We start from the raw sequence: 12,686 nt of genomic DNA on the forward strand, positions 1-12,686 counted from the left end.
ATCATTAGTTATGAGGCCATTTTCAAAACTGATCAAGAACTTGTGTATGTCTTTTATGCCCAGCAGCCTAGCTTTTGTTTTAGCATTTCTGTTCACTGTAAAAGGAATTAAGATATTTATTGTCTCTTAAACTCTTTGTAAATCAGCAGACCCCAAATCACATCAAGTCAGGAACTCCATTCCGAACTCCAAAGAGTGTGAGAAGAGGGGCAGCCCCAGTGGATGATGGGCGAATTCTTGGAACCCCAGACTACCTCGCACCTGAGCTGTTGTTAGGCAGGGCCCACGGTAAGGCATACATGTCTGGAGTTTTTGAAGTGTTATCTATCACTACATTTTCTTCCGCGGTAAATTGTTTTAAATTTCTTTGGTACTTAGATTACTTAAAGTAAAAGAAATGAACTCATCCAATCCTGTTTTCTCATCTATATGCATTTATTGTAGGCAAAGAAGACATGCAGCCATCTGTTCTTTGCCTTCTGGTTCATTCTCAGTGATCCAGACAAGCCCCACCTCCACCCCCTCTGTTATCTTTGTTCTGCCTCCTCAGGTCTGTTCTAGTTTGGGCTCAGGAATACAAAGCTGGGCCTACACTTCTGTTCAGTCTGCAGAAGCCTATTTCGGTTCAGAGCTTACCGTCACTTATTTCCTCACCAGAAGGGTCAGGCCAGAAACAAGCCTTCACAGTGCAACGAGGAATAAAAGGATGGCGTTTTCACCCGTCTCGTTTTTTTTTTCCCTTTTGCTCTCTGAAGTGTTTTCCCTTCCTACATTCTGAAGTGAACTGCATCAATTTGCTAGGGCTGCTGTAACAACGTACCACAAACTGGGTGGTTGAAAACCACGGAAATGTATTGCTGAGGTCTGGAAGCTGGACGTCTGAAATCAAGGTGTGGACAGGACCGTGCTCCCTCTGAAACCTGTAGGGGCACCATTCCTTGCCTCTTCGCAGCTTCCAGTGGGATGCTGGCAGTCTGGTCTTGGCTTGCAGACACCTCACTCCGATCCTTCCTCTTCGTATAGTGTTCTCCCTGTGTCTCTGTGGTCACATGGCTGTGTGCTTATGAGGATACCAGTCATATTGGACTAGGGGTCCTACCCTACTCCAGTATAACCTCATCTTAACCTAACTAATTACAACTGCAAGGACCCGACTTCCAAATGTCACATTCGAGAGACCTCAAGGGTTAGGACCTCACCGTATCTTTGTTCAGGGGGACATAATTCAGCCCATAACGTGAACCCCTTCTACATGTTGCTGTTAATGATTTCCCTTTTCTTTGGGCTCCTTTGATGATCATCTGTCTCCTCTTCCCCACCCTGCCACCCCCCACCCCCTCACACACCACACACACCTCCTTCTATTTTTATGTCTTTGCTGACTTTTCTCCTTGGCCTGAAAATAAGTTTCCACCCTTGTCTTCGCCTCACCACGTATTCTCAAAGGTTGCCTCTTTTCTTTGCCTGATTGTTTCTGCTCTGGCAATTGGATTGTTATCCCTACCATTTAACTGAAACTGTTTTATTAAATAACCAGTTATGTCATTATTGTCAAATCTACCAGCCCTCTCCTCAGTCTCATTCCTCTTACCTCTATTGCTACCCCTCAGTTCTTTCCTTCTCTCTTTCAAAGATATGGAAGTTCTTCAAGATTCTGCCCTTTCCCCTTTTTTCCCTAGACCTGCTCCCTGTTATTCTTATCACTCCCATCCATGACTTCAGCCATCACATCTATGTTGATGTTCCCCAAATACCCATCTCTAATCCTGACTTTCTCTAGGCAGCAGACACATGGCCAGAGTACCTGTTCAGTATTCTACTGGTCATTCAAATACTGTGTGTTGTCCAGCTTGCTCTTCCTCTCCTCCCCATCTCAATTTCACCATCTTTGTAGTGACACAGACATTGTCCCTGCATTTAGGCATTTCACCGGTTAATTCTGTCTCTGCAGTATTCTCCTCACCTTTTCACCTCTGCCACTATTCTGTGTAAGAACCTCATCTTTCCCTTTCATTAATAGCTTTCTTTCTGGTCTCCTCGACTTCATTCTGTTGTCTGTGATCATTGCCACCGGATTTTCCCTCTTAAAACATAACGTGGCTCACACTGCAAGAATTTCTTTGTAGGCTTTATGTTCTTATTCCACTTCTTAGACACATTTAGTTTCAAGTTTTCCTTATTTTGCATAAGTATTTTGCCTTTGTTTAGAAAAGCCAGTTCCAGTCATCCTCCTGTCAAATTGCTTCTCATGTCATCACCACTTGAAATGTCATCTCTTCCATAAAGCATCCTGGGTCAGTTAAGGGGATTAGTTATTAACTCCAATATCACTTTATTAGAAACTGTTTAAAGCTTATGTCATTCTACCTATGTTATCGTTAGTTATTATGTTTGTCTCCACTACAGAAGCTTAAGAAAATTTCTTAAGGCTAGAGTCTGAGTTTCCCTTCTCCGTCGCACTCCGGGATAATTCCTTGGCAGCACTCACTAACCGTTGTCAATAATGTCTACAGTGTTGAAAGTGGACACACTTAATGTTCCCCTTCCTTATGAGCCGAAGCGGCTGACTTCCTCTGGGCACGTCACAGATTTGTGTACAGTGCCTGTCTCGCTAAGTCACAGATTTGCTAGCTTATTTCCTAAGTTATAGTTTACCATTTTACGAACTTAGGATACAGGGTGAAAGCTTCCAATTTAAAGACTGACTTTATGAGCTCCTGCCACTGTTGTAGCGGGGCATCTCATTACTGCAGCCGTCTAGTGATATATCTTTAAATTTGTGTTTTCTATAAAAGTAATTGGATACATAGTTTTTAAAACAACAAATAGTACAAAGCAATTTATAATTTTTAAAAAGCCCCAACAATTCCCTGCTTTCTACCTCTTCCCCTGAATCCCAGGACCCAGGGGCAGTGACTTCAGCTCTTTGTTTCTTCCTGCATTGACCTCTCTGTTTCTAAACATCACGCTGTGGCACAGCTAAGACTCCTGGGGCCCCCTCCATGGTCTTCCCCCTCAGCAGAGGGACTTAGAAACTCTGGCCTGAGTTTCCCATAGCTTCTTGTGCATATTTTTGTTTTAGTTCTCTTGACATTGTGTTAAAATTATCTGTATTGTCTCTCCCAGCTAGGCTGTTTTCTCCTTGGACAAAGCTCTTTTTTTTTTTTTTTTTTTTGAGGAAGATTGGCCCTGAGCTAACATCTGTGCCCATCTTCCTCTATTTTCTCTGTGGGACTCCTGCCACAGCATGGCTTGACAAGCGGTGGGTAGGTCCACACCCGGGATCTGAACTGGCAAACCCCATGCCACCGAAGCCGAGCACGCAAACTTAACCGCTGTGCCACCGGGCTGGCCCCGCAAAGCCCTTTTTCTTATTCGTCTTTGTATCCCATATATCTGGCACAATACCTGGTATCTAGTTCAATGGATGAGATGAGGATGAACTCATAATCTTAATACAATGTACCTAACTACTGTTTTCTTACATGCAGGATTTCTGACTTCGGGTGAGTGAGTTTCTCTGTAAAGTAATATAGCAAAGCACATTAAACTGAACAGTCAAAGTATAATTAGATCACATCGCATTAAAAAATCTTTTTTCCTTTCAGCTCACTTAAGAAATACACGAATGAGTTGTCTCTGTCTTCTGAGCAGGAAGACATCCAGAGAAGTTGCTCTTCTCTGTGAAAACGAATGTACGCTGGTGGCATTTTTAATAACTTTTAAAAGTAGCAGAGTGTGAAGATACAGCCATTTTTATTGCAACTGAGGAAAGAGGCTTGATAAAAATATTAAAAGCAGCAGCCACAGAAAGCTTGAATTTTCTAAACCATTTAATTCTATTATTATTAGAAACTAGAAAGGTATAACAGGACCAATTTATCTCTATAAATTACAGAAGGATGTTTTGAATTAGAAAGCCGGTAGTAGAAAACAAATTTGTCCTATTTCTCTGGCTAATAATATATGTTATAATTGCTGAGATTTATCACAATATGTGATCTTATTAGACTTTGACTCAACTATATGGATATGTGTAACATATCCATGGGGAAATCCTGTACGTTGTTGACATGAGTTCATTTTGGCTGAGCTGGGAAAAGGGTCCTAATTTCTAACCTAAGTAAAATAAGTAAAAATGTATGTTTTTTTCCTGATTTCCCCCTACTTTTCTGTTACTTGGTTATATTGTCTAATTTGTTGGAATAAGTCTTTCTCAGTGCTGCTTGAAAGTTCTACTAACTGAGGTGGTTTTACCTTTTTACAGTGATTACTGTAGAAATAGAAGCTTCTCAACTGTCTGCATCCTGTGCTCCTGGGGAGATGGGATTGCGGGGCTCGCGGATGAGAAGGCCCTCTAATGCATGCGATTATTCCTCATGGCACATTCCACAGTGCTTTCCTACTTGTTTTAAAATGGAATGGTGGCAGTTGCTTAACCACAGTAATGAATTTTGTGAAATTGATTTTAATGAGTAATTTTCAGGCAAATTTAGTACAGACTAGAATTCCTCTTCTAAACGCATATCGCAGTTAACCGTTTTTAGACTGAAATTAACCTTTGCTTAGGAAACACTTCATTCATAGACAGAACTAAACAAAACTATAAACCAGATTATAGGGTCATGTTTAAGATAATCGCGTAAAACATTTTTGTATATAAATGATGCTTCCAATAGAGATTTTATTTAGAAATCAGTTTGACCTATTTATTAAGACTTATCTCCTAATTACCTCCTCAAGCCATAGTTTAAGTGAATATTTTTTGTTCATCTAATTTGTCCCTCTGTGTTCCTAAAAGGAATAAAGCCACATTAAAACCCTCTGTCAGGTTTCCCCCACTTACCAGGCTATCCTCGGTTAGTTTAAATGTTGCCACCTCATCTCTTATCTTTATGAGACGAGTGGGATACAGAATCATCTGAATGTTATTGTTGCCAGATTTGAAATTGAGAATATTCTATTTTAGAGAATAATCTTTAGATTAAATGCATTCCTTGATTGTGTTTTAGGATTTAGAACAAATAAGAATCCAGAATATCAGAGGTTATCAGTAAGAGACAAAAGATAGCTTTAACTTTTCTTTAACTAGCTGTGTTAATTGCTAAACTAAACTTCTTGGAAAACAGAGAAGAAAAGTAATTGCCACATTGCGTAAATGAAGGTAATTTGGGTTTTTACACCTCACGACTAGAAGGAAGCCTTGAATGCCTCGATTGTGCCCAAACACCCATGTACTAATGTTTCAGTTGATCAAGCATTTGCACAAAATGCCTGCAAGTTCAGCTACTTCCTCTTAAATTCCAGGTCCTGCAGTAGACTGGTGGGCCCTTGGAGTTTGCTTGTTTGAGTTTCTAACAGGAATTCCCCCCTTCAATGATGAAACACCGCAACAAGTATTTCAGAATATTCTGAAAAGAGGTGACTCTTTTTCTGCTTTTAAGATAGTTCATTTATCTCTGCATATTATTATCTTGAGCAACGATTAACAAGCTTATCTGTATATGTAGATATCCCTTGGCCTGAAGGTGAAGAAAAGTTATCTGATAATGCTCAAAGTGCAGTAGAAATACTTTTAACCATTGATGATACAAAGAGAGCTGGAATGAAAGGTAAGGTTTTGTGCTAATAAATTCTTTACTCTTGGTTTGTTTCAGGTGGTGCATGTTAATAATGATATCAAGTTCTTGTACAATACTACAGATGATCTGACTGCTAAATTGGTTTAAAAAAATTTATTTCTGCTCTCTGGTTTTGCATTGATGTATTTGTCCTTATTCCACATTAAAATTTAATGTGGTCAGTTTGCTATATTCACTCACTGAATTTTATTATTCACTCACTGAATTCTATTAATCTCAAGACGATACCTGAAACAATCTTATCTTGTCAGTGTCTTACATTTTTCAAAGCCTAATAAAGTTAACCATCAATGTACCGGAAGTTTTTTATCAAAATTTTCTATTCTGTAATTTCTTCTGCTTCATTTCTGAAACCATTATTGAGAAATGTATCAGGTGCTGGGTTGCCTCAAATAAGACAAATTTGGTACCTTGTGACCCATTCGGTGATTTTTTTTTCCAGTGCAAGGGATATGTTAATCTCCAGTTTTGAGTCTAGTAAATCTCATTAGCAGCTGCCTTAAAATCTTTTTCGTAACAAGGTATATAAAGAGACAAATGGAGCAGACCCCACAGCCTAGTGGTTAAGTTCAGAATGCTCTGCTTCGGTGGCGCAGGTTCAGTTCCCCAGGCACAGACCTGTACCACTCATCAGTGGCCATGCTGTGGCAGCGACCAACATATAAAATAGAGGAAGATTCGCATAGATGTTAGCTCAGGGTGAATCTTCCTCAGCAAAAAAAAAAGAGGGGGAGGGAGAGAAATAAGCATTATGTCCTAAAATGCATTTCCATGTGAAGTAGGGTATAGTTAGAAAAATGAGCTTTAGTAATGTGTCATTTGCATCAGCTTCTAGGTATTCTCTCTAGTAAGATCAACAGTTTATGTATTTATTTAACAGATCCTATAGAGTGACTTCTAGGTGCCAGGCAGTGTTGCTGCGGGCACTGGAGGAATGTGCAGGACGAACCAGGCTGAAATCCCTATGCTGGTAGAACTTAGGTTCTAGTGGAAAGACAGAAAGTAAATGAATACAGCCCTAACACAGTGCCCTCTAGCGGTGAGCACTATGAAACAACGATACAGCAGGGTGAGCCATACAAGTGATGGCAGGAGATTTTCTTTTCATAGAGCAGGAAGGACTCTGTGAATAGTGGAATTTGAGCAAAGACCTGTGTAAAGCGAGGGCACAGACATTTGAAAACTCAGCTCTAAAATTTACTTGGGGGCCGGCCCAGTGGCATAGCAGTTAAGTTCGTGCACTCTGCTTTGGCAGCCTGGGCTTCACCAGTTTGGATCCCAGGCGTGGACCTAGCCACGCTCGTCAGGCCAAGCTGTGGAGGCATCCCATATAAAATAGAGGAAAACTGGCACAGATGTTAGCTCAGTGACAATCTTCCTCAAACCAAAAGAGGAAGATTGGCAATGGATGTTAGCTCAGGGCCAATCTTCCTCACAAAAATAAAATAAAATAGTTAGGGCAGCAGATCTCAACAAGGATAATTTTGCTCCCCAAAGGACATTTGGCCTTGTCTAGAGACATCTCTGGTTGTCACAGCTGTGAGGGCATCTAGTAGAGGCCAGGGATTCTGCTCAACATCCTACACTGCACAGGACAGTCCCCACAACAAAGTATTATCCAGTCCCAAATGTCAATTGTGCTCAAGTTAAGAAACTGTTGTTTAGAAAATGGCTATAATGTACTGTAATTTGCTCAAAATAAGTGGAGACAGAAGAAAAGCATTCTTACCAGTGACTTCACACTTCTGTTCTTTTGTTTAATGAACAGTTTACATAGTGAACTAGATGATCGGGGTATTCTTCAGTTAAAAAACAGTTGCTTCAACAGCTGTTTGTTTAGTTAATCTTAACCTAGGTCAGAATTCCTTTGTGGATTCAGTGTAAATAAATAGTTATGATGAGAGGGTCATAAAGCACCACATCACATCCAGATATCCCAGTTTAAGAGTTACTGCTACAGGTAACTAAAGCAATCCATGCTCAGCTAATTATTTTGAACAATTGAGAGACAAATTCTCTAAATGTGAATTATTTTTGCTATTTTATCCCTCTTCCTCCCAGTCTTTTAGTTTAGGGAAAGCTACTTGTAGACACATTAATTTCCCAACACATCACTCCCAATACAGACACATGATTCTTTCCTGTCTGTGTCCTCTTCTCCCAATATTTTCCTTAAATTTGAATGGGCTTTTTTAACTGTTTACTACCTTAATTGTCACTTCATTTTTGCCAACATCTTTATTGTTGCCTTATGAAGTAAATAGTTGAGAGGGGAGGTTATGCCTAGCAACCAAATAGCAGAGTGTGGTCAAAAGAGCATATTTTCATTTTAGTAGGTAGAAGAAATAGGAAAGATGACAGGTACTGAAAATGTAGTTAAAAAGCTAAGCAAAGTTGAGATTTTGTGGAAGCAGTAAGTGGAGGTGGAAGCAGTCAAGATTCAGGATGTGGCTGTAGTGCTAGATGGTTGCGTGTGGAGATGCAAGTCAGTGAAACTAAAGAAGTCAAAGAACCAGGAAGAGAATGTGTCATCCATGTATATTTTGAAATCACCATGAAGCGTAAGGATGAAGCACAGGGAAGGAAGCACAGGAGCAGAGGATGAGCTTCTTGCCAAAGATATCCAGGGCAATAGACAGTGCTAAGGACTGCAGAGACACAAACAGGTGGCAAGGACTTGGAATGAGAAATGGGGCAGAAGATCAGTGGTGCGGAAGCTGCACAGGGTAGCAGCACGTAGGCCAGCCTCTCATCTCTCACTGAGTCAGGGATTATGTGATAAGATGCAGGCAGTAAGAAAGACAGGCTTCTGTTAAGGCAAATCATTCACTCATTTGACAAATACAGACCAGGCATCTGTCATATGTCAAGTGATAAACAGATTGACACAGGGTGTGGCATCGTGAAGTACGTGGTTGAATAGAGAGACAAACATTAAACAAAAGTCCATGAAATTGGCATAATAAAGTAGGGCAAGATGTATGTGACACATTCTCTTCATAATTCCTGTAAAACAGTGCTTACTTAGGTAATGGTGTCGTAATATTCTGTCTGTGTGATATTTTTCCTAAGAGCTGAAACATCATCCTCTCTTCAGCGATGTGGACTGGGAAAATCTCCAGCATCAAACGATGCCTTTCATACCTCAACCAGATGATGAAACAGATACATCTTATTTTGAAGCCAGAAATAATGCTCAGCACCTGACGGTCTCTGGATTTAGTCTATAGCACATACATTTTCTCTTTAACCTTGTCTTATGGAATAAGGTAGCGTAATTATGTACTCCTAAATGCCAGATTGATCTAAGGGGGAAAAAATCATTATTTTACCTGGATCAATGAGCTTTTAATGTATGTTACAGCTTCCACAGAGTTAAAAGGCTGACAAGAATATACTCAGTAACTTTTCTTAATCTCAGAGTTGTATATAGATCCTCAACGCTTTTTTCATCCTATTTATTTTGTTACTGCACTTTATGAAAATTAATGCATCAATAAAACTAAAAGACACTAACACTCTAGAGAAAGAGTGAGCCTCGAGCTTGATTTTCTTTCTCATCTCTTATTTCCGTCCACCATTCAGTTTGGTATTAAAATATCACAAACATCATACAGTTTTATTTTAATGTAATGTTTTATACATGATTGCCTGCAAAAGCTGTGGTCTCAAGGGCAATCATTCAAGCCTGCAATTGTGACTCCAAAAATGCAGCTGGAAAATTCCTTGACTCAGTAGTGTGACTCCTTTGGACAATGAGGAATAAACAAAAGGACTGAGGTTTAGCTTACTTCACTGTGAATACAGTTTTGCTGCCTTGACTGCTTTGGTGCTTTCTCTACAATATATGTTTGTTTAAAATAGGACTGGAAAGCTTAGGGGTGCTTGATACCCTGCAGCAATTTTAACAACTTGTTCAACCTTAATAAAACACGTGATGGTTTACGTCTTAAAATAATTTAAAACGTATGCAGCATTATCAGCAACAGCCTGATCCTTAAAAAAGAACAAAAAATAATTTGCTTAATAAATGTAATTGTAACATACTTCAATACATCAATATCATTCTTTTAAATATATATATATATGCGCTAAGATTCAGCTTCACAAGTCATATCTTAAATTCATTGAGGCTTTCAGCATACTTACCCCCCAAAAGAGCAAAGTTCAAATTTAAACATACCATATGTAAATTTTCTGCTAATCTATTAAACACTGTTGTTCCTTTTGCACACTGGCTTTAGTGTTTTTACTTTGCATTACTATCCCAGTAAGAGCCCTGTTATTAATGTAGTTGATAAAGATAATATGAGTTTAAAACTGTTACCATGAAAGACCATTATAACCAGAGCTCTATAATTGAATCCATGGTTTAATGGTTTTCCTGAGTTTGTCTTAGTGTATTGACTACTTAGATTTAATGCTCCTAATAGTCACCTCTTCTAGTAAAATGTTCGAAATACAGTTGTTCGAACTTTTTCAATATAAATTACATCCTTCCCTTAAATTAGGGAAAAGCACAGGAATATTGATCACCCTTTTATGGTTTTTTCAAGTAATGGAAAAGAACAGTGGGCTTTGGAATCGAGTACAAATGGTTAAAGCCATTGTTCTGCCACATTAAAAGACCCTGGGCAGCTTAACCTCTGCGCTGCTGACTGTCCACCTGTACAGTGCAAGTTAATAATAAGGAACAAGCCAGTTCCTTAATGGGACTGCCAGTATAGAATAAAGAAAAGAATACTCAAAAAAATTTCAAGAGTTCTCAAGAATATGATAGTAGAAATGAAAACTAAATAGAAAGATTCAAAGTTGAAGAAATTTCCCACAAAGCAGAATAAAAAGACAAAGATGGAAAACAGGAGAGAAAAGATCAATTTCAAGGCTATGTTCGGGTGGTTCAATATCCAAATAACAGGAGCTCCAGACAGAAGGAAAGGAGAAATGGAAAAGAAATTATGAGTAAAATCAATCAAGAACATGTTCAGCACTGAAGGACATACATTTGCAGACTGCAAGAGCCAAATGCTCAGCATGAAAAGAACAATACTGGGGTAGATTGGATTCTTGTTCCCAATCCACTCCACACCCTTGTCATGGAACAGTGCAGCATTTCCAACAGACTAGTAGTTGGAATGTTTCCCCATCCCATTGATCTTGAACTTGGTCACATGACTAGCTTTGGTCAATGGAAGGTTAGTAGACACTAAGCATGCTGGTCCAAGGAGGAAGAGGAGGCATGTGGAGCAGAACTGAACTTAAACTACAGCCTACCTTTGGCAAACCTAGCTGAGTCCAGCATAAGCACAGCTTACCCAGAGACCCAGGAGCAAGGGACAAATGCTTCTAAACTATTGCATTTTGAGGTCATTTGTTACATAGCATCCATCATTGCAGCAAATATCTTTTCTATACACACCAAGTTATAACACAGTGAAATTTTAGACATTGGGGCGAAGAGAAGATCCTTCCTACAAGCATTCAAAGAGGAAGAAAAAAGACTGGTGTGCGATAATAGAAAATATATATATATATTGCCTCCCTGGTTCGTGGCACAGAGTTCCTAAAACCCTTATAATTTTCTAAGTGGTAAGAGCATCGTTTGTTCTAATATTTGCTCTTTGACCCCACTTCTTGCTCCTAAATCCCTTGGAATTTCCTGGGTGACAGAAGTGTCTTTTGTTCTAATGGGGCGACTCTTGGTGGGCTCCTGGATGGAGGCTGGGCACCAGAGAGACCAAGCCATGATTAGACGTTTGGAATTTCCAGTCCCACGCCCCATTCTCCAGAGAGGGGAGAGGGGCTGGAAATGGAGTTAATGATCGATCATGCCTATGTGATGAAGCTTCCATAAAAATCCCACAAGTACTGGGTTTGAAGAGCTTCTGGGCTGGTGCACCTGTGGAGGTACTGGGAGAGCAGCTGTGCCCAGAGGGCGTGGAAGCCCTGCGCCCCTTCCCACGTACCTTGTGCTGCGCATGTCTTCCATCTCAACGCTCATCTGTATCCGTTACCATGTCCTTTATAATAAACTGGTAAACAGTAAGTAAACTGTTTTCCTGAGTTCTGTGAGCCATTCTAGTAAACTAATTGACCCCAAGGAGGGGGCTATGGGAACCTCTGACTTACAACTGAATGGTCAGAAGCACAGGTAACAAACTGGGCTCGTGACTGAAGTCTTGAAGTGGGGACGGGGCACAGTCTTGTGGGACTGAACCCTTAACCTCTGGGATCTGACACCATCTCCAGGTAGCTAGTGTCAGAATTAAGATAAATTGTAGGACACCCACCTGGTGTTGCAGAATTGCTTGGTGTGGGGGAAAAACCCACATCTGGTGTCTGAAGTGTGAATGTGAACAGTGTGAGAGTAAAGGAAAAACAAGCGAGTTTTTTCTATACAACCAAGCATCTGACATGTCTTCAAACCTCTTAACAGTTATAACTACAAAAAAATAAGCAACAGGGCGACGTCTTCAAACTTACGAGAGGAAGAATAAAGACATTTTCACACATGCCAAGTCCCAAAATATTTACTTCCTACACACTCTCTCTCTGAAAGACCCTGGAAATCATCTTCCTTCAAAATAAGAGAGTAAACCAAAGGAAGAAGAATACATTGAATAAACGAAGCAGACTACTTAACAGGAGGGAGGTAAAAAGAACCCCAAGGCTGATGGTCAAGTTGGAACTTAGGATGAGGACTATGTGCCAGGCATCAAGGGCAGCAAGTTCAGAGCAGGTCAAAAACCTCCAGGACACCTCATCAGATATCTGAAATTGACAGAGAATCTGGCGTATCTGAATGTCTTGATAGGTTATTTAGACAACTGAGGGAGAATTAAGGATTGAATTATTGATAAGTATAAAGAAAGCTAAGCAAATGAAAAATAAGACAGTTAACTCCAGCAATAATAAAAAGCTGTGTGGGAAAGAGAAAACAATCATAGGTTAGGAATTGCTCAGTTGTGAACAGTGTTTTCATGGTCCTAATAATGTGAACCCTGAATACTGATCTAACCATAATTATAATACAGATGTGTTGGG

General features: G+C 39.9%; 1 protein-coding gene across 4 annotated transcripts in view; it reads left to right on the forward strand.

Annotated features, from left to right (window-relative positions):
• The window catches only part of MASTL (microtubule associated serine/threonine kinase like), a 32,429-nt gene extending 22,732 nt beyond the window's left edge, over positions 1-9,697 (forward strand). Inside the window, exons 9-13 of one of the 4 annotated variants that reach the window (XM_046678780.1) lie at positions 150-288; positions 3,492-3,506; positions 5,308-5,421; positions 5,511-5,612; positions 8,715-9,697. In XM_046678780.1, the coding sequence (XP_046534736.1) occupies positions 150-288; positions 3,492-3,506; positions 5,308-5,421; positions 5,511-5,612; positions 8,715-8,872 (528 nt within the window). In that variant the 3' untranslated portion in view covers positions 8,873-9,697. Of the gene's footprint in view, positions 1-146; positions 289-3,491; positions 3,507-5,307; positions 5,422-5,510; positions 5,613-8,714 lie in introns of all 4 variants that reach the window. The other 3 variants (XM_046678779.1, XM_046678782.1, XM_046678781.1) reach the window with 3 other exon arrangements.
• Positions 9,698-12,686: the final 2,989 nt, after the last annotated feature.

This window comes from Equus quagga, chromosome 12 (assembly GCF_021613505.1).
Source record: "Equus quagga isolate Etosha38 chromosome 12, UCLA_HA_Equagga_1.0, whole genome shotgun sequence".
NCBI lineage: Eukaryota > Metazoa > Chordata > Mammalia > Perissodactyla > Equidae > Equus > Equus quagga.